The sequence below is a fragment of the Anoplopoma fimbria genome, chromosome 3 (genome assembly GCF_027596085.1).
Source record: "Anoplopoma fimbria isolate UVic2021 breed Golden Eagle Sablefish chromosome 3, Afim_UVic_2022, whole genome shotgun sequence".
NCBI lineage: Eukaryota > Metazoa > Chordata > Actinopteri > Perciformes > Anoplopomatidae > Anoplopoma > Anoplopoma fimbria.
Window position 1 is genome coordinate 2,167,077 of NC_072451.1, and position 27,614 is coordinate 2,194,690.

Sequence of the window (27,614 nt, forward strand, 5' to 3'; positions counted from 1 at the left end):
GAAAGTGCGACCAGGATCTGCCTTGAGGCGTAAATTCAAATATTAAGAAAACAGTTAAACAGTTAAAGGGGATATATATCATTCTTATTTTCAGGTTCATGCTTGTGTTTTTGGGTTTCTACTAGAACATGTTTAACTGCTTTAATGTTCAATGTTAATGTTGTTTGTTCTGTCTGAATATAAATGCGTTCACCCACTGATTGAAATGCTTCGTTTTAGCGCCTGTCTCTTTAAGACGGACTCCCGGAAAAAAAACAGTCTGCTCTGATTGGCTTGTGAGGAAAAATACGTCACTCCTTTGCAAACGTAGTTCCAGAGAGAGATCCCATAAGAGACCATCCACCGAGAGTCAGTTTTCTCTATTTGTGTCACGTGAACACAGATTATGACCGATTCTTTTGCTCCATGGTCACCAAAGTAAATATTTGACCCAATCTTCACAAGCTTCATATGTTCTGAACATTTTGACACGGAAATGGCATTTTCTGACAAAGAAATTTGGAGAAAATTAACTTTGTTTGAGACTCTCGCAAGATCTGTAAACTAACGTTTGTGAATGCACTAGCTAACTATTGTTTGTAATGCTAAATATGGCTGTTTGGCTGTGTAAATATCTAACAAACGCAAAATAAAATATTAATACATTATGCAAATATACCCCAATCTGTTTTTACCCATCCACACTAAGTTTACAACAGTTTGAAACAAGGTGGAGGGATGGAGAGCAGAACACGTCATGACCACGCCCACTTATAGGAGACAGGAAGTGTGCACCATTTCAAACTAATGGCTTGTAATGTGGCATCTTTGTTATAGAGGATCCTTGGAAGTTTCTAAAGCCGTAGGTGGCTATGGATGGTGGTATATTTAATATATAATATATATTCTAATGAGCATGCATTTGAAATGGGAGGTTGAGTCTATTCTGATTGGCTGACTGGGTTCTTCTTATTTCACAGTTTGTGATTCAAGTCCTTTTTAAGGATCTCCAATATGGTTGCTAGGGAACGTCTCAAATTCTCTCCTCCATCATTCCACGTTCCGGAGAACATTCTGCGGTTCTTACCCAGGCTCTTGGGCAGGAGGTTCTTGACGAACTCGGCGTGATCTCCGACGTGCAGCACGCTGTAGACGCTGGTGTTCATCAGCTCCTCCTGCTGGCAGCGCAAATACTGGCTGACGTTCTCCGAGACGAACACTATGTTGCCCTCCATGTTGACCACAAAAAAGAAGCCGTCCAGGGCCTGAGGGGAAGAGGAGGAGGAGACAGGGGAGATGAAGGGAGGGAATGAGGAAAGGACAGACAAGGTAAGAGGGATAAAGAAGGGAGATTGAGTGTTAATTAAAGTCCATCTGAACTCTCCACCCAAAGCTAATTGGACTCAATTAATAGAAATGAAAGTGACAGTAGATATATAATATATATATATATACAATATATAAAAACACAACTCAAAGTTTAACCATTTATTGTGACTGTATATGAGCAAATTTAAATTTCTGTCTTCACGTTTTATTACTAGAAGTGTATTCTGATGTAATCTTGCCACCAGGGAACCTTGTCAACAGAGTAAACAGTGACCTCTTTCAAGAGCAAATGCAACAGATTTGGGATCTGTTGATGAAGTCTAAACTTTTGCTCAAACTCTTTGTCTATTCTGTAATTAGTAGCTATTGTTTTCCCAAAGATGTTTGAAGAAAACACTGGAATCGGTCAGAGTTCGATGAGGTATCCTCCGGAGACCAACTGAATATTCTGCTCTGAACTCTTTCTTATATAGATCCTCCTTCTTTTTTTTTTTTTTTTTTTTTAACTCTTTCTCTGTTTCATTGGAAACAATAGTATATTTTTTAAAGCCCCACCCAGGTTTAATCTTTCTAAAGATGTCTCGCTCAAGCATGTTGAGGTATGTTTCCCGGATACCAACATTTCAGGGGGTTTCCAGAGTGTATTTAAAAATATGCGATCTGAGGTGCGAATTTCCTAGATGTGTCTTTTGTGAACATCAAATAGTGCTTTAAACTTTCTGCTTTTTTTAAACAAACCTGCATGTTTTTTTTTATGTGAAAATTGATTTAAAGAAAATCTAAACAAAAGTCCCTAGTTATATCAGGAAAAAGCAATAACTTGCAGTGTGCTATTGCAATTCTAATTATAAGGCAAGACAATGTGTGTGTGTGTGTGTGTGTGTGTGTGTGTGTGTGTGTGTGTGTGTGTGTGTGTGTGTGTGTGTGTGTGGGTGTGTTTTTCCATTCTTTCATTCCTGTTAACTCAGCATTTTCCACATATATGTACAGACTGTGATTTGTCCTTGAGCCTGCCACATGTCTACACAAGCCTCCTGCTGTACGTCTGCCTGTGTATCACCCCAACACTGGTGCAGAATAGAATAGAATAGAATAGAATAGAATGGAATAGAATGGGTTCCGGCCAGAGTGATGGTTCTCTCCAGGCAGACACCTCAGCCAACGTTGCGGCTGGTGAAAGCTATATATAGAGGGTCTGTGTTTGTGTGTGGTCAAGCTCCACCCCTACTTTGCTAATCTGGCTTTTCAGGAAGGTATTTATACCTCATTGGGTCGCATGTTATACGTCACCACACACACACACACACACACACACACACACACACACACACACACACACACACACACACACACACACACACACACACACACACACACACACACACACACACACACACACACACACACTGGAGTAGGCTCGATGACGCCATTGCCCCCAGCCAGAGGAACTCTTATCTCTCTGCGTCACTGTACAGTGCATCGCCATTTAAAGCCAGAAAGACGCTCCGCCAGCTCTAAATCCGTCAGGCATCGACACGCAGTCGTTGTGTAGTGCTGCACTCTGACACGTCAGGTTATTTAATTAAAACTTGTCACTTCTTGCCCTCTTTGTTGTGCCAAATGCGAGTACTACTAAGTAGGTCAATAACAGGCCACTGTTGTCGATTGAAACTAAATCAGTCCTGGTGTCACAGTTTGGCGTCGCTTTGACCTTTAATCTCTGTTCCTCAGAGGCGGACTGACGTTGGGCTGAACCTACCTCCAGCATCATGGGCCCGAGGGCGTCTTTATCAATGACACCCGGTCCTGTGGAGGAGACGTCGGCCTTCTGCACCTCCTCAGCGTCAGCCACTGGAGCTTTTTCTGTAAAAGACAACAATTAGAAACATTCAGATTTTGCACATTTTTATCGGCAGTTCTTTTAAATGAATTCCTCTGAATGGATAAAACAAACTAAAGTAAAACAACACTTGTGATAGTAAAAAAAAAAAAAAAAAAAAAAAAAGGACTATTTTTTGTTTCACTATGTTTTTTTTATAAATAAATAAAAATGTTATCATCCCATTTAGTTGGAAATTTGATGATGTGGTGATATGGCATGTTACAATCTCCAAAATCTCGGTCTCCTTCTCTTTGTCACCACCTATGGCACTGAGTGGTGAGTGCAGGTGTGTTTTTTTTGGGAGTCAGTGTTTGGTTTGTCCACTTTAGGCTACTGTAGGAATATGGCTGTGCAACATGGTGAACTCGATCGGGAAGCCGATGCAGAAGTGTCTTAAAACCTGCATTCTCTCTGCTGTCCATCAGGGGCGACTCCTCTGGTTGTATAGAAGTCTATGAGAAAATGACTCTACTTCTCTCTTGATTTATTCCCTCAGTAAACATTGTAAACATGAGTTTATGGTCTCAATCTCTAGTTTCAAGTCTTCTTCAATACAGCATGATGTTCATTTAGTAAATGATGCTCCATTTAGAGTCAAACAGACCATAAAGCAGGGGATGCTTTAGGGCGGGCTCTACCAGATCTGTATATGGCGTCTCTACTTCACACCTCTGCATTTCAAATATGGTAACTTCTGTTCAGTCCAAAAAAAAACAACTACATGGTGACGGCCGTAATCCAAGATGGCGCACCAAAAATCTTCAAACTCGTGGCTTCAAAGCGGTAGTCCATAAACAAATCAGTGACGTCCCGATGACTACATCCACTTCTTATATACAGTCTATGGTTGGACTCCATGAAGAGGACCAAGGTTATGAAAACACAATGATCCTTAGTGTAAGGTGATTATACACTAATGAAAACATATTTAGGATTATTATTATTATATAACATTTCTGCTAATAATCCCCTGAAATACTAAACAATGCTGGCTGGTACCTGACTGTATGTTTTCTCGGAAAAAACATTCAGTCAGACTTCTCTCTAACTCTGCTTCTCAGCGGGTATTCTCTTTTCCAGTGCTGTTTTTTTTTTTATGCCATTTCCCTGATGACATTAATTAGAAAGTCCTTTGTTTACTTTAATTAACACCTTCTATAACCTCCTCCACCATTGTTATGATGCGCTGTAAAACACAGAGGTTTGAGAGCAGGTGTCAGCACACTGCTGGACGGCGCATTAAACACACATTTACAGTCATAAATGAGGCCAGAGTACCCACTCTCCTCGCTGGCTTGTACCACTGGACTGTTAAGCCTCCCATGGCCCCATTAGGCCACATAGCTGACATTCCTGTTGTGGGACCAGAGCTGTACAGAGTCATCAAACTCCTGTCACTGCAGCGCCTGGAGCGGCCCTCGTGTAGGTTGGAGGGGATTCAAGTTGCAGTATGCACTGGTTTTTGGGGTTTTTAAAATCAGTAAATATGATAGATTAGGGCACAGATGAACAAAAGTCAACAAAGTTACACATGCATCATCATTGTGGCTCCTTGATGTGGCAAATGTTGTTCTCTGTATGTTCACAACTGCAACGACTTCAAAGCAAGTTAAAGGAAAAAAAAAAAGAACGGTAGACAGAATAACCTAAAAGATATTTGTGTTTTTTGTTTTTTTTAAGACTGTATATAATAAGAGGACATAGTCATTGGTTTGTGCACTCCTGTTTTGAAGCCTCGGGTTTTGAGCCTTTTGGCCGTCCAGATGTTGGAGTTTTTGCATCCAGTGAACGGAAGTGACCTTATTTAGATGGCTTTATGGTCTGTTTGACTCTAAATGGAGCATCATTTACTAAATGAACATCATGCTGTATTGAAGAAGACTTGAAACTAGAGATTGAGACCATAAACTCATGTTTACAATGTTTACTGAGGGAATAAATCAAGAGAGAAGTAGAGTCATTTTCTCATAGACTTCTATACAACCAGAGGAGTCGCCCCCTGGTGGACAGGAGAGAGAATGCAGGTTTTAAGACACTTCCGCATCGGCCTCACTCTTCAGAACCGGATGTTGCTGACTGGTTTTATTTTGTAATCCCATTATTTAGTGTTCCTGTCGACACATACAAACAGTACATACACACACCATTTATTATTAGATACTACTGTTTTTTTTCCAGCGACAACTGCTGAGTTGATAAAAATGGAGACACACATGCACTCTCAAAACACACACACACACACACACACACACACACACACACACACACACACACACACACACACACACACACACACACACACACAAAGGCAGAATACCATTTGATTTTGTCTTAGTGTGTTCTCTGAACGTTTATATTCTATTTTCCGGTGAAAGGTGACTTTTCTGCCGCACAATATAAAGCTAGTGATCCTTTCATCTACTATTTATTATGTTGTAGTGATTTAAATGTTTCTGCTGGTTTTACTTCTATAGTTTTTTTGTTCCTTCTATATTACTTTATTTTGGTATGGATACATTCTTTGCCTCATCCGGCGCATTAGTTAAACACTGTGAAGTGGAGCAGACAGCTGTGTGACTTGTGTATTATCTAGGAGAGTAAGAGTGTTTGCTTATTCAGCTGTTGTTTTCAGACACAAACACGTGGACACCAACTGGCTGACCGCAGGGACAAAAAGAGGGAGGATGATGGAGAGACGGGAGAAAAGAGAGAAAGAGAGAGAGAGAGAATGAAGAGGGAGAGGAAGCATGGAAGGAGGGGTAAAGGGTTGGAAGGGTGAAAGGGGAGAAAGAGAGGAAAGGACCAATATTGTTGAGGTGGGATTAATAGTAAAGGAGAAAGAGGAAAGGAGAGAAGAAGACACAAGGAACAGAGGAGAGGAGATGAAAGGAAAAGGAAAGGGAATGACAAAAGGTGATGTAAAATGGATAAGAAAAACGGAAAGAGGAGAGGAGAGGAGGAGAGAGGAGAGGAGGGAGGAGAGGAGAGGAGGAGGAGAGGAGGAGGAGGAGGAGGAGAGGAGAGAGGAGAGGACGGGAGAGGAGGAGAGAGGAGAGGAGAGGAGGAGGAGAGACCGAAGATGGTCGAGGAAGGACAAAAGGTGGACTTGAAAAGGGAAAGAGGCAAAGAAGAAAAGTGAGGAGAGGAACAGAAAGGAATTGAAATGGAAAAAAAGGTTTGAGGAAGGATGAGAGAAGGATAAGAAGTGTAAAATTGGGAAGGAGGAGAGGGAGGACGATGGAGAAAGGAGAGAGAAATAAAGGAAGGAGACAAAGGTTAGATGGAGAGGAAAGAGGAGATAGAGAGGAATGGTGTGAGAGGGATAAAAAAGTAAAATAGGGAAGGAGAAAATGGAGGAAGGTGGGACAGAGAAAGGAAGTGGAGGAAGGATAGATGGAGGGGAGAGACCTTTCTCCGTCTCTCCTTTTCCTTCACTCTGAAGGGGAAAGGAAAAGAAAGAAAGGAAAGGACCAATGTCGTTGAGACGGGTTGAATAGGAAAGGAGAAAGAGGAAAGAGGAGAATAGAAAAAGACAGGAGGAAAGGAGGAGAGGAAAGGCAAGGACAGAAGTGGTTGAGGAAGGATGTGAGATGAGGATAAGAAAATGGGAAGAGGAGAGAACAGGACAAGGAAAGGAAAGATGGTTGAAGAAGGACAAACGGTGGACTCGGAGAGGGAAAGAGAGATAAAGAAAGGAAAGGGTAGAAAATCTAAAAGGAATTTAAATGGAAAAAAAGATTTGAGTAAAGGTGAAAGAGGGATAAGCAAAGCAAAACGAGTAAAGGAGGAGAGGGAGGGTAGACGGAGAGGAGAGGAAAGGGGGCGTGTCATGTTTGCGGCTGTGAGGAAGTGAATAGAGACGCTCTTCCATCAGAGTTAAGAGAGATCAACCATTTTGAGGTTATCTCGCTTCTTTACTGAGAAGCTGAACGTCTGAACTCCTCTCTGCTCGACTGCTCGTTGAGAAAACAGCCTCCTCATCCTCACCCTGCTCCTTGATCTGCCTGATCTGCTTCACCGTCTCTTTGAGGATGGCACATTTGTCCGGCTTGACGTTGAGGTCGTCCATGTCGTTGATGTTGGCGAAGATCAGCTCGGCCAGCTCCTCGATGTACTTGTTCTCCTGCTCCCGGTTCCTCCTCTCCGTGCTCCTCTTAGGGCTGCAGGGGACGGGAGCAAAAAATGGCAACTTTGGGCTACAACCTCCCCGTGTCCTCAGTCCATCCTCACTGCAACCTTCACACATCCTCTCAGACTCGAAAAGCACAATGACTTAAATAAACTGTGGGCCATAAAAAAATGCTGCAGCAGCATTTTTCTTCATCGACTCATTTCACCAACGTCTCTCTCGCTCTCTCTTATTCTCACTCGTTGAATAAAATCTTAATTTAATCTGTTTATGAAAAGAGCACTAGAAAGTCTCGCATTTATAAAAAAAATAAAAGCATTTTTTTCCCCCCTTATTTGGCATTTTTATGTTACTACATATAGTAGTACAAGAATAAAAACGGGAATAAATAAGGAGGAAATAATAAATAATTAATAAATAGGACTGAATGTCAGTTTTTTTATATTCAAAGCTTCTATTGAGGTTTTTTGTGTGAAGCTTCGAATGTCTATCGTCATATTTTATGACTTCATCTCAAATAAAGAGATCAATTTAACTTAATAAGTATTTTATAATTAAAACATTTTTGTTAAATATAAACTGCCAGTGATGCTGACATTTATGCGGCAAAAGGGGAGAGCAAACAGTCTTTAGACGGCAGAGAAAATGCTGTTTTTGACGGCTAAACGCCAACAAATATGGATTGAAGCAGAATATTTCTTTAGGTAAAAACAATGTGAATTTTGTAAATTATGACACTTTTATCTTATACAACGCTCTAGAGTTTTTAGGAAATTTTGGAAAAAGATTTACGATATAGAGCTGTGCTTGGTCTTCTCTTCTATGAATGTGTTTTCTTGGTGATTTTGTATCACACAAGTCTGAAACGATCCTAAACAGCCAATGCTGGAATTTATGTATTCAAATATTATATTAATAATGTTAGTGTAGCCTGATCGTTATCTGCAGCTGTGCAGAAATACCGTTTTTAAACAAAAAAAGATTGAAATAAATAATCTAATAACAAAATAATAACCCTATACTAATAAGTGATTGCACTGTACTGAAGGTCTTAACATTATATAAGGTTGTGTAAGTATTATGGTTATAGCAAGGAGACATGTGTTGATGCTCCAGAGAGGATTTAGTGTTTCATAGAGATGCTGGATGAAGGTCCTCACCTCGGCCCCAGCAGGAGGTCCGACTGACAGTCCTTCCTCTTCAGAGACTCTCCCCCTCTGGGGGGCTCCGGGGTGTTTCCCCCCCCACTACTCATCTTCAGCAAATATCAGCACCTGGAGAGAGAAAAGATGAAAGAGGCAGTCAGAACTAGTCTAAAAAAATAACCAAAACTGTGTATCAAAAAGATTTAAGGTTATTCAAAATGCGACATTTTTTTTCAAACTACATTAAAAACAGCCAACTTTAAAAAGGTATTTTAATGCAGCAGGAAAACTGTAGAATGCAAATGCAGATCAGTTACTGGAGAAGGATGACAGCCTCTAATATTTAGACACGTACTTCTACAATACAAAGGCAAAAATCTTCCAAAATACTCTCGCTTTTTTTTTTTGTATATTTCCGCCTAATGCTCATGATGATATCCACATTGTCTATTGTTACACTCATGATGCACCTACATCAGCCTCTCTTTTGTGACGTGCAAAGCAGCACAGCCTGTGCCATTTATGAGGACGCTTTTAATCTAGATGCACTAATTCCATGAAGCACGAGTGCAACTGAGCGCTGTGGAAATTAATAAAAAAAACCCTGCCGTTTCCGACAATGAAAAGTGCTCTTCAGTCCACTCTTTAACCGCCGCGTTATATAGACAGACAATAATTAATGTGCTGAAGATGTGCACGACCTATTTGAATGGCGCATAATCAAACAAGGAGGGGGTGTGCTCGTGGAAACAATGCGTCGTTGTAAAGTGCCTGTGGGCAATATGTGGGAGGCCCAGTGGGAATACAGGAGGTGTCAATAATTACTTTGGTCCAAAAAAAAAAAAAAGCTAATTCATGTAGGCACATTCACATTGTGAACGTGAACATTTATGACAATTGAGTAGACGGTCTTTAATAGAATACATGATGTGGAGAGCTGTTATATTTTGTTCCTAAGGGTGTTGTGTTCAAATGAAAAGAAGAAAAAGTATACATAGGTGGGAAAAAACCCACATATTGGCAGGTAGAAGTTACACCATATGGTGGCCTCATGCTGCGAGACCTTTCTACCAAACACACACTGATGACAAAACTCAGCTTGTTGGCCAGACACCATTCAGCACAGTGCTTTTCTCTGGTTGATTTTAAGAATCCACTTCCAGCATTTCTACAGGTCTCATTCTTAGCTATTATGACAGATATAAAAAAAAGTAAAGTAATCAAATAAATCAAGAGCAAACTTTTTGAATTTACAGCTAAACCTTTAACTAAAATATATTTCTTAACATTTGAGGTGAGTTATAAGCAAGGCAGTAACATAATCTTGATTCATATTTGATTAGTGGTGACTAGTTTGATAATTTGACATCTGCGGCTCCGATTGGTTCTTTTTCCTCGCCCACGGGGGACTCTTGTAAATGCCGGTAGGAGCTCTAAGAGGGGGCGGAGGAATTTGAATTTTTCACAGATAATCTGTCTCATGTACTTCTTTTAGAGTATAGTAACAGTAAAGTACTGAATGTACCAGGACTTAAAAAATGACTTTTAAAGTGGTTGCTAGGCTGGTAACCAGGCATCAGGTGTTGGTTGCTGAAACTGAATATGGTGGTTGTCATTTTTAGTCACTTTATATTTTGAGTAATTACGATTAGTACTACAGTATTATCTTCCTTCCAGCTCAAAGATGGCGGTATGCTTTCCCTTCCAAGACCTTGTTGTTTTTCATTCAAGTTCATCTGGTTATTCAGTCAATAAGTCATCAGTCAATTTGCACATTTGTTTGTGATGTTAACGGGTTAGTCAAAGTTTTCACCCTCCTGTCAAGTAACCTAATTTGCATCGCCATTGTGTCAAAAACATATGACAAGTAAACGCATTAACACACGTGCAGCTTTGTCTGGTTCTGTATCAAAATATCACTCATGCAACAAAAGTTCAAAGTTTGTAAAGACTTTCCTGTGTTTGCAATCACAGCTGAGAATATGTTTGGATATCTGGCTTGCTGAAGGAGTTTTCCTCTATTGTCTATTCTAAAGAATGTTGGATTAATAATTCATCTTCTATTTCTGTCTGTGTTGTACCATTTCATGTTGCAATGAAATACTGGAAACCTTCACCTGCTGTTGGCGCTAGAGGAAAAATCAGAGGATCACCAAAGTTGTAAATATTGGATATATTTTCTTAAGATCTTTAATATCTGGTCAGAAGGTTATGCCAGTTACCAATAGTTGTCATGATATTTCACTCTGAACCAAGGTGGTGGTTCATAGTGAGAGCTGAGCCGAGCCGAGCCGAGCCGAGCCGCAGCAGGCACGGCTAGAAACTGGGTGATGGTGTTACTAACTAGGAGACTAGTCTCCTCTCCTCTCCTCTCCTCTCCTTCTTTGGTGTAATTAGGCCATATTCTCCTCCTTCCTTAGGCCTTATTATTCAGAGCAACAGATGCCTTTCTTCCCATTTTCTCCCCCCCATCCTCACCCTTTTGGCTTAGTTTACAACATTTGCACTTGATGCCTCAAAAAAAACCTATTGTTCATCCGAATGATCCTTTTCTTTTCCTTTTTACATTTCCCTTCCACTTGACCCTTTTGGATCCATTATTTTTCTCTTTCTTCCTTCCCTCCCTCCCTCTCTCTCTCTCTCTCTCTCTCTCTTCCTCCCTCCCTGTTGTTCCTCTCTCTCTCTCTCTCTCTCCCTTATCCCTCTCTCCTGCCTTCATCTGCTCGGTGTCGGCCCCACAGACCGGCGGTTATGTAACAGTCAGGTGATGAGCTGGCCTGTTGACGGCCCTTAAAGGACCAGCGTCCTGACAGACACTCTGCCTTTTCTCTCTCTCTCTCTCTCCTGTTAGCTCGACCCATCATTGTGTGTGTGTGTGTGTGTGTGTGTGTGTGTGTGTGTGTGTGTGTGTGTGTGTGTGTGTGTGTGTGTGTGTGTGTGTGTGTGTGTGCAGAAGTAAAAGATCTGTTCTGTTTCACTTTGTAATCCCGTTAGAAGATAATCTGTCTTATTTCTGCTCTTTTTGTTTTCATAAACACCTGTTTAGTAACCAGCTTGGTTTAGAAAAAGTCATATCGGAAGAACGAGCTTACAAACATTACTCAAACTGTTTCTTTAAAAACAAGCAATAACAGCCTGCCGCACTACTGACGTAAAGAGAGCTCAGATGACCGCTAGTGTTGTTTTCAGTCTTGTTGGACTACTTATAATATTACATTTTCTGGTGTTTTTTCTTGTTGAAGCACTGTTTGCATTTCGTTTATATTTGAATCCAAGAAGCAAAAGCGAATTCTCTAACACACAAGTGCAACACCATCAGTCACAAACGCCATAAAAACCATCAAAGATAGAGAAAGGATGGATTGGCACAATATTTTGTTGACATTCATGGTTGCTGGATGATGAAGTGAAATGATGGATTGCCAAGAAATTTGGTTTATGTAACTCCTTTTTTGATAACCTTTATATTTAGCACCATTGTCAGGTCAAAATTGTCCAATTCAGTGTTATTCCCATCAGCCTCAGCTGTACTTTGAGTTCATGTTTCAAAAAGGACAGCACAAAAAAAATCCAAAGTGATGGTCATGGTTAGACAGACAACTGGAGAAAAACATCATCGTGATGAGACTGGGTGACCTCAGAGGTTGATGAAAGCCTTGCAGAATGTCTCAGTCACACACACACACACACACACACACACACACACACACACACACACACACACACACACACACACACACACACACACACACACTGAACTCAACCTGGAGGATCTGAACATTTCAAATCAATGTCTTAGGTAGATCACACACACACACACACACACATATACGGAGAGACGAGCACAAACACACGATGAATTAACACTAATGTGTCCCGTTCAGCCCGGCATTAATGCGATCAGAGGAGCAGAGAGCTCCACAAAGTGAAGCCATTTAAAAACAATTTGAGCTCGAGAGAAGAGACGAGGCCAGAGGGTCCGACCGGCCATTAAGGAATTACAGCCGAGGATCGATGGCGGCCGGTTTTGTTTCCAATAGAAACCATCGCTCATCAGCTTCTTTGGTTTTGGGGTTCCAGATCGACCACCAGCTGCTTTTACAGGTGTGTTTTACATGTAGTATTATCTTCTTTTTCCTTATTATTTTAACCTTGTATTGACACAGTGAATGATTATGGGAAACTCTGTCACCAATGTATAATATAGAATCTATTTTACAGACCATTTCATTTCTTTAAACAAGGCAACAAACTTCTGTCGACACGGCAGTCCACAGTGAAGCCGATGCAGAAGTTTCCTAAAACTTGCATTCTCTCTACTGACCAGCAGGGGGCGACTCCTCCGGTTGCAAAAAGAAGTCAGATTATATAGATGATTTGTGATTTATTCCCTCAGTAAACATTGTAAACATGAGTTTATGGTCTCAATCTCTAGTTTCAAGTCTTCTTCAATACAGCATGATGTTCATTTAGTAAACGATGCTCCATTTAGAGTCAAACAGACCATAAAGCAGGGGATGCTTTAGGGGCGGGGCTACCTTGTGATTGACAGGTCTCTCTACCAGAGATGTATAATGCATCTTTACGTCTTTACACATTACAAATATGGTCACCTCCGTTCATTTGTTGCATAAAAAAAACAACAACATGACGACGGCTGTAATCCAAGATGGCGACAACGAAATCCCTGAACTTCAACACGGCAGTCCACAAACCAACGTCAAGATGACTACGTCCACCTCTTACATACAGTCTATGCTTCAAACTAATCATAAAGTGTCATGTTTAATGAACTGAAATTATTAAAAACATAAACATTTGAAAAGATCTTGTATACTAACCTGAAGTGAGCTTGCTTTCCCTTCATGGCTGCAGGTATAATGAACAGTGGCTCCCATATGGGTTCAGGTTTGCTATCAGTTATTTAACTACTAACTGTCTTTCTGGTTTGTTCAGCCTTTCAGGAATATCTCTCTCTACTTCCTGGTATGCTACAGGTGAACGGGAGCAGGTGGGTGTCATATTACAGCCAGATGGAGGTCAGGCGAGGATGGAAATAAGGTGGTGCAATATATTTAGCAGTAAGTCTGAGTGGCTGTTGAAAGAATAATAATAATAATAATAATCATATTAATAAAATGGCACACGCCGTGCAGGAAATGACAAGAAGTACTGTACAATAGAGAACGGCTGGAAAGATGAATATATGGTTGGGGAAGCATGAGAGACTTAACCACCGTCGTTGTCATGGAAGTAAAGCCCACTATGGGTTGTTATTACAGTAATGAGTCATCCCTTAGCTTGCAGAATAATTGAGGTTTTGAGCATGTAACATAAAAAATAAAATGACACTGACCACGCAGTCTTATGTAATGACTGACAGCACAAACGTAAGGTGTTTTCTGAAGGGATGGTGGGAAACTTCTATCTTAATACTTAGAAGTTTCCTGATCTGGCGTCTGAGCTTAACAGACAACCAGAGCCCTGGTTGTCTGTTGGTGTTTCCGAGCACCTCTTGTCTCCCACTTTTGTCCACAGGGGCCGCCAAAAACAACGTAAAATGAAAGTTACTTGTAGTAACTTTACAGTCAAGAGCAAACTTTATGAATTTACAGCTAAACCTTTAACTAAAATATATTTCTTAACATTTGAGGTGAGTTATAAGCAAGGCAGTAACATAATCTTGATTCATATTTGATTAGTGGTGACTAGTTTGATAATTTGACATCTGCGGCTCCGATTGGTTCTTTTTCCTCGCCCACGGGGGACTCTTTTTTTCACAGATAATCTGTCTCATGTACTTCTTTTAGAGTATAGTAACAGTTTGAACAAAGTTCTTCTTTTATCAAAGTTACCAACAGCAGCTTTAAGAGAAAACAGTGGCCAGAATCAATAAAACGAAGACCGTGTTTAGCACTTGTAGGATGTAACCATGACAGCGGTGGCGGCGGCGGTGGCGGCTGAGAGGCGGGACCCTCCTCCCTTTGGCGTCTAAGCTTCTTGTCAAGGCTGCAGAAAAAGGCCCTTAAGCCAGCAAACCCTCCCATCAAAACACACACAAACATAAAGCAGATTTAATACCACTGCTGCAGCTGGATTAAGAGCACTGGCTTCTCCCACTCTGAGGGGCCTGCTGCATCATCCTATGCAATGTGTGTGTGTGTTGGCGTGTCCATGTCAATACGTCCAGTCCCTTTATGTGCATCTCTGCTACTTGCTGCCACGGCGAAGCTGCTCCGACCCGGAGGCTTACTGCCTGTTTCTAGGGACAACAAGCCTTTTGTTGATCTATAGCCTGCCTCATATCTCCGGTTCCCATCAGAGACAACGACATCGTCTATTCTACATCAATGTAACCACAAGTTAAAAAAAACCAAAAAAAACCCGGACTTCTACAAATAGTGCTGTCACAAACTTATTAAAATGTGGAAGCAAACTTTTTACTGCTGCTTCTATTCTATTGACACCCTGAGGCTCGTTAGAGTTCAGGGTACTTTATCGTCTCCTATTGGAGATAATTGCCCTGGATTCAGAGGAAGTGCTGCATCAACACGAAACATCACAATAAAAAACACAATTAAATGTGGAACACAAAAAACAAAAAAAAGCTAATTAGATTGTTAAAAAAACCTAAAGTTATCGGAGTTATATTAACTGACTCAGCAAATATTCACAAACCATATAAGACTTAAAAATCACGTTTATTTTTAGCTAAACTAAGTAAATAGGTGCGCACACACTAGTTACCAGTTCCGGCACTGTTTTGACTTTAAGTTGATCCTTTTACCTTGAAAAAAAAACGTTGAAAAGTTGGTAACTACTATATAGATATTAATTAAAGTGATTTTTGTCACAGGGAGTTTTAGAGGCGGTCAACAGATTTGTGTCTACAATCTGAAGTTCTGTCATCATGACAACAAAGCAGTGGACGTCCGTCGCCACCTGGCAGCCCGCTCCTTTTTTTTTTTTTTTTTTTTTTTTTTTTAATCAAACCACTGTCAAAGCTTCCAAAGAGGCTTGACGCCGGCGTGCTGGAATGTAGAGCAAACGCCTTTCTGTGTGCTGTGAAGTGAGTCGCCGTAAAAAGAACAAAAAACACAAGCTGTACACACTGACCCACTTCAGCCAGTTGTCTTTATTGGCAAACCAGCCAATAACCCAACCCCGTCTCAACAAATACAGACTGATTGGTATTTGAATAACAATAAAAGTCACATTTGAAGTGTTTCAATTCTTTTTTAAATGTCTAACTTTCTTTACTTTGTCTTTTTTTTTAATCTTGTGGTCAATATTGCCAAAATAAACTGTGAGCAACATGTTACATCACTCTATATTAAAAAAATCTACATTATATGGATGATGACCCTGTTTACTACTAAATCACCCACAAACATTCGCGTATATAATTACCTTGCAAAATAAGGACGACAACAAGAAGAGCACCACAACTCAAACCCAACAGAAATCAGCTGATAAAAGAAAAAATCAGTTTGCAGACAGCTTGTTTGCAGGCTGTTCATCCAGCAGCTGCTCTTCACTCTGCATGTGGACTTCCATGTAATGTGAGAGCCCCCCGATCGATTATGGACTGGAATCAATAACATTGAACATGCCTGCCTAGATGCTAACTCAATTAGGAAAGCACGCACACACATCACCAAAAGCAATTTCCTCGTGTGCACCAATTAGCACAGCGAGGCCGGCAGTCGTTCTATCTCTGTCCTCACTGAAAACGAGTCAGACTAGCAGAATGAAAAAAACACTTAAAATCACCGAGAACATGAGGTCAAGACACTAAACCACAAACACAGACTGTATATCCTGATATATATATATATATATAGAGAGAGAGAGTCAGTGACACTCTCTCTTGGTGCTCTGTGTTTCCGCTGAAGTGTCGTGCTACATGCAACAATGGACAGCGGCCAAATCTGGACACAAACTGCCGAAGCGTGAAGTTTTTTTTCCACTCATCAAGCTTCTCAGATAAGTAGGATGTCACGTAAAGGATAAAAGGGTTTTAACCTTTTTTTTATTATTTATATAATGGACAAAGTGAATAAAGTGACCTGGCTATGGTTTGATTAACTTACAATACTTTGAACAAAGTTAGTTAAATGATGATAATTTGCCGTTTTGAAAGAAAAAAAATGAACATTAAATTGAATTTCCCCGTCAACACCAGAGGCCATGATAACACCACTGTGAGTGACATTTTGCACATCAACAAATTGCAAATTAAACTTCCTCTCTGATAATAACTGGTATCAAATCCCGTAATGCACTGACAAGTTGGATATCAATACTGCTTATCTGAGAAACGATGACTCAACCGAGATTAATCAAACTGATACGACGAAGGCACGAAACGAAAGCAAAGAAATAATTATTTTTTTTTAAAAACACACACACAGTGGGAGTGTCACATTGTTCTGCCTGGCCTTCGAGGTCAAACTCCACCTTCGGCTCACTGATGGACTTATCTGCAGTTGCAGCGAGTGTCGGCATAAAAAATTACCATACAGTCACAGCTGAGCGACTTCATGAGACTTTGTTGTTTCTGCAGTGTGAATATGGAAGAAGAATTACTGTAACACACACACACACACACACACACACACACACACACACACACACACACACACACACACACACACACACACACACACACACACACACACACACACATCACACACACAGTTTAGATGGAAGTTAACATTCAGTGAAGCAAGAAGGACACATAGAGCAAGAAGAGGAATGATCATTTGCACCATGTGTTGTGTTTTTCAGATGTTGAATGTTTATTTTTAATTAGTAACAAAACTAAACTTTTATATATTATCCCGTATGAATAAACTTGTAAGCAAACACTTTGTTAACCGGCTGCATTACCGACTTTTCCCTACTTCATTTGTTTTTTCAAAAGCTGTGAACCTGTCATCGCAAAACTCTGCACTCAACAACTGACTTTGTAAAAGTGTGACATTCTCGCAGAGTTTCTTGACTTCTTCGCTGCACTTCTGGTGGAAAAGCTGCTGCTTTCTGAATGAGTGCTAACGACAGTTGTTGTTGAAAGCGGCGCAAACGGGAGTCAACAGTTGGCTGCTGAGACCTCAGGTGACAGAGCAGCTACAGGCCTGTGCTGACTGTGCACTCTGTGTGTGTGTGTGTGTGTGTGTGTGTGTGTGTGTGTGTGTGTGTGTGTGTGTGTGTGTGTGTGTGTGTGTGTGTGTGTGTATGTGTGACCAGTCATTCATAACCACTCCCCCCTCCGACACACACACACACACACTGAGACAAAACCACAATAATACATGACAGCTCAAAGTCCAAGTCTGACTCAGACGGTCTCTCTCACACAGTGTGAACATCTTGGTTATAAATAAATACACATGATGATTATATATATTTTAATTATCAATACAACTTAAAATGCTGTTATATGGTTTTAAATGATAAAAGGTATTTATAGTAATTTTATAACAAAGAAATACGACGAAAAACATACAATTTACCGACAATTTGTGATTAAAAATGTAAAAAAGTAGCTCACGTTGATGAACCCTAAATGACTCCCAAAGTGAGTGACAGGTGCTTCAACACAGGGACTTAATTAATGTTTAGTTATGCAAATATGTCCACACAGTTCTGTCAGTAAACACAAGAGTTTTACACATAAATATCCATCTACTAACTCGCTTAAACACTTGACTTGTGAATATTAATGTAGCCCAAATCTATCCAGTGAAAACCTCACAGACTGGTCCTTTAAATCTGTCACTCTCGATAGAATAAAGTCTGATGGTCTCTTACCTGAGCTTTGGTTAAACCAGTCCATAACCAGTCCAGAGCCGGCCGATCATCCCATGCCGGCCGGGCGGACGAGCTGGTTTTCACACATACACACACATACACACACACACACACACACACAGCAGATCACAACACACAACACATGCTCTCTACTCAAACACACGCTCGTTTTGTATTTCCTCTCTTTTCTCTTTGAGATTGGTTTCGTGTGTGTGTGTGTGTGTCATCTGTGCTAATGACAGCTGACACGCTATATGCCACAAATCCTCTCTCTCTCTCTCTCTCTCTCTCTCTCTCTGTCCCCTCCCCCCGTCATGTAGACACACACACACTCCTCCCACAATACACACACACACACACACACACACACACACACACACACACACACACACACACACACACACACACTCCTCCCTCCTATTAGCCAATGTGCAGAGAAAAAAAAACCTCCCTCCAGATACTGAATGATTTACACGACCTGCTGTTCTTAAATGCCGGACTCTTTTTACATATTGAGACGGTGATAAGTCATATTTCATGTCAGTTTTCACAGATATTATTGATTACACTCCAACTTATATACCAGGTACACATAAATATATGAAAACAAGATGAATCTTTTAAACTTTTGAAGCATTTAAATTGCTTTTATGGTGACATTTAAATAACAAAAATTCTAGATGATACGCCAAGATTTCCGAGGTCGTTAAGGGTTAGGCATTGACCTTTAGTAACCCCAAACTGTTGGGTTACTATCTAGACCTGCCCTATGTTTTGTGGTTGAGACAGTCCATAGGCAACCTTTCCTCATACAACAGTTTGTAGATGATACCCAACCATTTCCAAAAATCTTGCGATGTCGTTAAGGGTTAGTATTAACCTTTTAGTAACCTATTAGTAACCCCAACTGTTTAAGGCTACTATCTAGATCCTCATACCAACATTTTCCTACAAAACTCCAGCAACATGTGTGAATTTCCGCTCGTAACGTGCATACAATCTTTTCAAAATAAACTTCTGTCTTCATAGGAAACAACTCAGTTGGGTTTAGCCAACAACAATACTTAGCTAGGTTTCGGAAAAAGATCGTAGTTTGTGGTTAACAATTTTGAAAGCGGTGTTACTTACGTACGAGAAGTAACGTTACATTTTTTGCTGTCTTTTTACTTCCTGGTTCATGATTACATGGATTACATATGGATTGTTTTCATGCATGGGATATCTACAAATTAAAGCGCATTCATTTTTTTGTAGGTGTAGCTAAGAGCGCTGTATGAGAACAGCCTCCCATTGGTCACACAAAATTTATAGTGTTGGGTGGTGTTTGGGCGTATGGTCATATTGACTCAAGAAAAAACCTTCATATTGATTATTGGATCTGCTGATTCCAGGATGTATAAAATAAACATACACTATATGGCCCAACGTATGTGGACATCATTATGCCCATATGGGATCTATCTTGGAACCTTTCTGAAGGGAATTTGATCCACTCCCTGTTCCATCTCAACCTAAAGCATCCCCTGCTTTATGGTCTGTTTGACTCTAAATGGAGCATCATTTACTAAATGAACATCATGCTGTATTGAAGAAGACTTGAAACTAGAGATTGAGACCATAAACTCATGTTTACAATGTTTACTGAGGGAATAAATCAAGAGAGAAGTAGAGTCATTTTCTCATAGACTTCTATACAACCAGAGGAGTCGCCCCCTGATGGACAGTAGAGAGAATGCAGCTTTTAAGACACTTCTCTTTTCGGATGACTAACATGTCGTCTACACAGGCTGCGTAGTGAAATCAGCACATCAGCAGTCCTCAGTCAACTCTCACTCTGAATCATTTCTTTTGAAGAACGAGAATAGAACACATTTAACAAAAGCACTTTCACAGAGGACCAGTGTTTTTCCGTCCGCAAAAATGAAAGCAAATGGAAGTCCGTGAGAAAAAGCAGAGCCAGCAAGTGACTGAAAAAGACAGAGAGAGAGAGAGAGAGAGAGAGAGAGAGAGAGACCGAGAGAAAAGGCTGTTACTTTACATGCTGCATTCGCATAATAAGCCTTCGTCCCTGTTTGGATAATGAGCCTCGCACTAAGTGAGATGGGCAGAAAACGCAAGTGAAAGTGAGAGAGAGAGAAAGAGAGAGACACACAGAGGGAGAAAGGTAATTTTAAAAATGACAAAAGCTGGAAGCGCTGGTGAAAGCAGCTGTGCTTCACAGGCCTATATGCACATACACACAAACACACACATACACACACAAACACCTTTCCTCGTTGACATGCCAGGATGTCCCTGTTTGCTTTATGAGCCTGTTGCCGTTACGGGGGAACCAGTTCTAAAGCTGTTTTTAAGGGATATCACACACATTTGAAGTAATAAATATATCATTCAGAAGGTTGATGTGGTGTTGTGCAGTAACACCATGTGAATCTGAATGTTGCATTTTATATTCTACTTGAAAGAATGAAGAGAGAGATCTAACTCTATGCATTTCAAACCAATACTAAAACGGGTGTTGTTGTTTTTTCTGCAAATTAAAAATGAATTAAAGCTAAAAATGAAATGTACACCAGAGTGTGGGGGTTTCAGAGTGCCGCTACCTCAGTTTATATGATAGCGATGTATATAAAAGCCCCAAAAACATTAAAATATTTAAATGAGCTCACTCACCTCATATGCCAAAGCATCCTGGGTAATCGTTCATCATCATTTAGTCCTCTCTGTAAGACACAAAAAAACAAGAGCCATGATTAAATATGTTAAAAGAATAAAACAGCCATTTGGTTTTGAATTTATAATAATACTTTGGAGAGAAAGATTTTAAAAAGCAGAAGGAAATGGACTTTCCTGCTCATATTTCCTGATTTTGCTGCTTCAAAATAAATGCTATTAAATAACAAAATAACTTTTATTGTGAAAAATATATAAAACGTGTGTTTATACGCCAATTAGCGGAGCTTTGTTAGCAGCTATTCTCCAATAAAACAAGTATACTAATACAGTAAGCAGCAAAAAATGACAGTTTTGTTTTTGTTTATTCGAAGAATTTATAGGAAATGAAATGCATTCATCCACCGATTTACAGCCGTCCTCTGACCACGAAATATTTCCGATCACTATCCAATCAGGCGGGTCTCATCAAAGTAGCAATTGCGGACGTAAATATGTTAACACAGCTGAGTAATGATCTGGCGCATATGATCACAAAAGTCACAAAGAAAAGTGTAATCATTAGCCTTCATTTTTGTGCTAGGTTAGGGTTAAGAAAAAAAACCCTGATTTGGGTTAAAACAAGTGTGTTTGTTACGTCACTGGAAGTAGTTAAGTACGTAAGTTGCGTTACAAAACTACGGTAAAATATGTCAACATTGACTTTGTTTCACGAGGGACATGAACAGCGGTCTCCTGGGTGAAGGTCCTGTGTTTGTTTTACCCATCAAACCTCCACTAACACCCATCCTATGCAGACTTTCTCGCTCTTTAATCTACTTCCGTTGCTCTCACGGGATAAATATTTCTGTGGAAGGGTTTCATCAGGATTGGTTGTACTTTCCCAGACCAGTAAACTAACTTTGAGGTGTTAAAGATTTATGGACTTTCCCGTTATTACCGGATGGATTCATGCATTTACAGATAATGATGAAACATGGATGAATAATGTTCCACAGGAGTTGATCCGTCATGCAGGATCAACCACATCCTGGATCAAATACATGGAAATGTGCGTTGGTTAAACGCCCTGTTGAGTTTTTTTACAGTGTATTTCACCTTAAACATCACCCACTGGTAACGCTGGAAGTCTAACTCTCGCCCACAATAACACGGTAACCTGCTGCGTTTCCCAGACGAGGACGACTCAGAGAGTCTTGAGGCCTTTTTTTCACACTGTGATGCTGACCTGGATCAGTGTGGTGCCGGTCCAGGTTCATCCAGTTCCCACTGGCTTCAGTTCACATTCACAAAACATCCTTTTTTTTTTTTACGAAACACTTTTCTTTAAACAGCTTGAGCTGATGAGGACACCTTCTTGAATCGCTCTCACAGAAGTGCTATTGAATTACACTTTTAAAGATTTTTTTTTTTTAAGAAGAACTATTATGTTTCTCCACTGAAAAGTCCGATCACATGTCCTGTTGAAAGAGTCTGCTCTCTGGGTGTCAGTCACTTATGCGTCGCCCCACCTTATCTTATGTAATCATGTGAAAACTCCTCTATTCAGTGAATCACGTCCTCTCTCCCACCTCTTCTTCCCACTTAATGTGGTGAACGTGTGTTTTGTGACAAAGGTTACTCTGACTTTGACCCTCTTCGTTTCTATTCCTGGTTTGTAATTTCCTTCGGCTTGTTGCATTGAGTCAGATCTTGAAATCTGTAAGGTGATACATATAAATAAATTAAATAAATAAAAGATTGGGTCCTTCCCACTCATCCCAAAGAACTAGAAATTGCTGCCACATATTAAGGATCTTACGGTCAATGATGATGTTATTGAGTAACACACACAATGTTATTCATGGGAGGATTGTGAAACAATAGGCCCCTGGGCACAGACATGCAAAAAGGCCCCACCACCTCTACCACATATCAGAGAGACTCACAGACGTCATCATTGTTTGGCCTCTTTAGACTCATTTTGAGTCTCTTTGTCTGAATTTTGAGGGTCTTTGTATACATTTTGTGTGTCTTTAAAGCCCTTTTGAGTGTATTTGTTGTTGTTTTCTGTCTCTTTGTCTTCGTTTTCTGTCTTTGTTGATGTTTTCTGACTCTTTGTAGCTTATTTGTGTGGCAAATTGTTGTTTTGTGTCTCTTTGCGTTGGTTTAAAGTCTTTTAATTGTTGTTTTGTGTCTCTTTGTATACATTTTGACTCGGTTTCTAGTTGTTTTGTGTCCCTTTGAATACATTTTGAGTCTCTGTTGTTGATTTTGTATCTCTTTGAAGTTGCTTTGTGTCTCTTTGTAGTCAGTCGTTTTAAATCTCTTTGTGTCTCATTTCTTTGTAGTTGTTTTGGTGACTTTTCAGTCTTTTTTTGTTTCTTTGATGTCATTTTGAGTCACTTCCTGATTGGTTCATGTGCAACATGTTGCAGCTTTAAGGTTTAATAATTTGTATAATCTGGCCCCACCACCTCTACCACATATCAGAGAGACTCACAGACGTCATTGTTTGGCCTCTTTATAGTCATTTTGAGTCTCTTTGTCTGAATTTTTGAAGGTCTTTGTATACATTTTGTGTGTCTTTAAAGCCATTTTGAGTGTATTTGTTGATGTTTTCTGACTCATTGTAGCTTATTTGTGTGACAAATTGTTGTTTTGTGTCTCTTTGTGTTGATTTAGAGTCTTTTGGTTGTTGTTTTGTGTCTCTTTGTATACATTTTGACTCTGTTTCTAGTTGTTTTATGTCTCTTTGTATACATTTTGACTCTGTTTCTAGTTGTTTTATGTCTCTTTGTATACATTTTGACTCCGTTTCTAGTTGTTTTTTATTTTGTATCTCTTTGAAGTTGTTTTGTGTCTTTTTGTAGTCATTTGATTGTCTTCATAGTTGCTTTGTGTCTCTTTGTAGTCAGTCGTTTTAAATCTCTTTGTGTCTCATTTCTTTGTAGTTGTTTTGAGTCACTTCCTGGTTGGCTCATGTGCAACATGTTGCAGCTTTAAGGTTTAATAATCTGTTTAATTTGTGCCATAAAAAATCTTTAACATGAACAAGAGACTGACCTGCCAAGTTATACCAGTTAAAAGCTGCCATCTTTAATGTAGTAGTAAGAAGTATGTGTGTGTGTGTGTGTGTCTGTATGTTGGGTTGGTAAAAGTTACTGTAATCGAGAGGACCGAATGAAGAGTTGTAAAAAGGAGAAGTGAGTTGTTTTGGTCAGCGGCCAAATCCGAGACATCTGCTAACTCTTCCCCCCTGGTGTGTGCGTGTGTTGTTACTGAGTGTATGTGTGTGTGTGTGTGGTTCCTGTGTGTGCGTGTGTTTGTGCATGTGTTCACGGGTGAGACAGACAGCCACCCTCAGTTGGACACGGCCGACTCAAAACCAAACACTCAAACACGCACCTGCCACCACCACTGGAGATGGCTGCATATGTATACGTCATGTGTCAGTGTGTGTGTGTGTGTGTGTGTGTGTGTGTGTGTGTGTGTGTGTGTGTGTGTGTGTGTGTGTGTGTGTAGGAGGGATGGACAGCTGATCTGGACCCAACTGCTTTATGAATTGCACAAGCACACATGCAAAGGTTTAGGTTTTTTTCTTTTGTTTGTGCACTATGAAGTTATTCTTCTATTTTCCTCTCTGCTTAAATATTCTACAGAAGGTTAGATGTGGTTAAAGAGCTTATTAGACGAAGATTCATTTGTTAAAAAAAACACGTTTTGTTTCCTGCTGCAAGAACACACCAACCTCTCGCCGAGGACAGCTCACAATAGGCTTCTAGAGAGCTACAGATAAAAAAAAAAAACGAGGGGGAGGGATGCAAATAATGTGATCACGCAGCAAACTCCCTCGAGTTACGGTAATTAAGTCCAACTGAAAATTACAACATGTCATCCCCTCCTACAGCAACCCATGTCAACTGGACTTTTAAAGCTCATTGAGTCAATTATTATTATTATTATTATTATTATTATTATTATTATTATTATTATTATTATTAATAATCAGTGAAAGGTATAAAAGGTCTTTGTAGATTTATCCAAAAAAATACAAGACATGTAAAAAATAAATAGTACTCCGGCTGTGTACGGAGATCAGAACTGCGTCCATAGCAACGGCCAGTTACGCATAGCACCAGTCCGTAGAATGACGTAATAGACCAATCAGATACGAGTATTCAAGAAATCTGGGTAAGCACAGGTCATATAATCTATCAGCAGAGATCCATGCTGTGGCAGAATTTTTTTTACTTAATATTGTATTTTATTTTAATCAAAATTTAACAGATATCAAAAATATATAGAAATACATAGAATAATAATTCCTTATGCAAAGTGAACTTCCATCCAGCTTTGTTTCTTTAAGCACAGACGGACAAATTCACACTTATGGTCGAATGTTTGAGGCCAAATTTTCTTGTAAGTGATGGAGAGTTTCACTTTTAATTATTTGCATAGCAGACATTGTGGTGGAGCCATCACACGCACATCACACACACACACACACACACACACACACACACAGACACAGACACACACACACACACACACACACACACACACACACACACACACACACACAGACACACACACACACACATGTACAGAGTCTCTGTCTCACAGAAAGAAGGAAGAATAAGAGAGCCACAGAGAGTCAATGAGAGACACACTGAGAGACGGCCTACTTCCTGACTGTGATTAATTTGTGCCAGTAAGCAGCTCTATGGCAACACGGAGATCCAGAGCTGGTTTACTGTGCCGCCGCATAAATCAATCACGGCCTCATAATCCCCGACTGGAATCAGGAAGTTTATCACCAAACATGAACCACGCTGCATTCTGTCAAAAGGATGCTTCGTATGTAAAACAACACATCAGGGATTCTTGATTATAGTGGTAACGGGGATTCGTGCCATTTTGTTTTAATAGCTTAGTTTCAGTTGCAGTGAATTTACTGTACATGCATCAAATTAGAGAATATGAATGGTGCCACATGTCTGCCACAATATGCAACCAAGGGATGAAACGCTAACAAAATGTCTGTAGCTAGCTAAAAACATTAGATTTTAGCATGTCAAAGGATTATTGTTGCACTATATGTGCAGCTGATAACTCAAATGATGATGAGGCTAGCTGCGAGCTAATTAAGCTATGTGTTAGCAACACTGCATAGCTTTCTAACTGATATACATTCAACTATAACACAAAATGCATACTTTCAAAATGTGTTAGCCCAACTTACAGAAGTATAGTTAGCATAAACCTGACATTTGGACAAATTGCTTGCTGCACATGTAACGTTAGACCTCTCTTTTGTCTTCTTAAAAAGCTCTTTTTTTCCCGGCTCGTCTGCTTATGAAAACTGAGTTCTTGGTTCTTTACCCTGTTGGTGTTGCATCCCACCACAGGGCAGCCTTTTTGTCATTTTGCTGCTGCTTGTTAGCAGTCGGAATTGACAAGGAGGCACTTTCACACAATGCAAAGTCAATGAAAAAGGATGAATTGTTGTCCCCCTCCTGTGTGGGCGGAGGGGCCCTTTGTCTCTATTCTGAGCTGCCATCATGTCCGTAAATGATTCATTTTGCATGTTTGTTTCTTTGATACTTGTATGGATTGGAGATGTATGTCCACTAAGAAGCAGCGCCACGTTTTTGCAAAATTTAAGAAACCAGGAAATGGAGATCATTTTCCCTTCAGTGACATTGTAAACAAATCACAACAGCCAAATAGAATTCATCACTCTATGCTCTGCTGGAAGACCACACCTCAGTGTGTCGGTCCAACGCACAATAAGAGTCATTCAGAGATTAATCTGCTGAAGGACAGCCTTCTTATTTTTTTGAACAAACTTCCTCTGTCCTCAAACGCCTCACAGCGTGCACCCTCCCGCCACAGATGTGCGATGCTGAATCATAACAAAACAAAACGGGCTCGTGTGAGTTTCAAAGCTGCTTTGAATGTGGGAAAACAGAGTCACACGCTGCACGAATAGATTTTCTGATGCTATAGCTTTATTGACTTTACAATGAATTACAAAAATTAAGCCACACCACGACTTTTGGCAGCAATAACCACAATAACAAAAATACTCCTCGCTGTCATCTCGGCAACAAAACATCACAACCAGCTCTGGCCACAGCCCACATTTGTTCTGCAAAAGCTTGTTATGCTATTAGCTTGTGTTACCCAGCTGGAGGCCTGTGGACTCTCTGTCTCTTTACTCTGCTCTGCTGTCACAGTGCTGGAGAATTACAGCCGCCGTCAGCTCCAGCTAACCAAATTAGCACTTGTTATGCAACCTGTTACACTTGGCCTCCTGGTCTGCTGCTTCGGCCCTGCACAGCTTTCAGTACATATAGGAAGGCCCCGCAGACTGCTGCAAAGCTGACTGTACATACGTTTGTTTTTTTATCCTTTATTTAAGCACTTAAATGTCGAAGTTTGATATGCGACAGAATTGTCATACTACACCCCCTTTCAGAGATTTTCAAAGTCAAACTCAGAAACTCAAACTGTCTGTGTTGAACGGAAAACAAAGCTGGAACATCAATTCAAAGAAACCTGTCAATCACAGTAGCCCCGCCCTAAAGCATACTCAGCTTTATGGTCTGTTTGACTCTAAATGGAGCATCATTTACTAAATGAACATCATGCTGTATTGAAGAAGACTTGAAACTAGAGA

General features: G+C 40.2%; 1 protein-coding gene across 1 annotated transcript in view; it reads right to left on the bottom strand.

Annotated features, from left to right (window-relative positions):
* Nucleotides 1-18,432, bottom strand: part of LOC129116218 (nuclear receptor coactivator 2-like) — a 37,004-nt gene extending 18,572 nt beyond the window's left edge. The window contains 5 exon segments of the mRNA XM_054627221.1: nucleotides 1,067-1,244; nucleotides 3,068-3,171; nucleotides 7,178-7,350; nucleotides 8,480-8,593; nucleotides 18,278-18,432. Of these exon segments, the coding sequence (XP_054483196.1) occupies nucleotides 1,067-1,244; nucleotides 3,068-3,171; nucleotides 7,178-7,350; nucleotides 8,480-8,574 (550 nt within the window). The 5' untranslated portion in view covers nucleotides 8,575-8,593; nucleotides 18,278-18,432.
* Nucleotides 18,433-27,614: the final 9,182 nt, after the last annotated feature.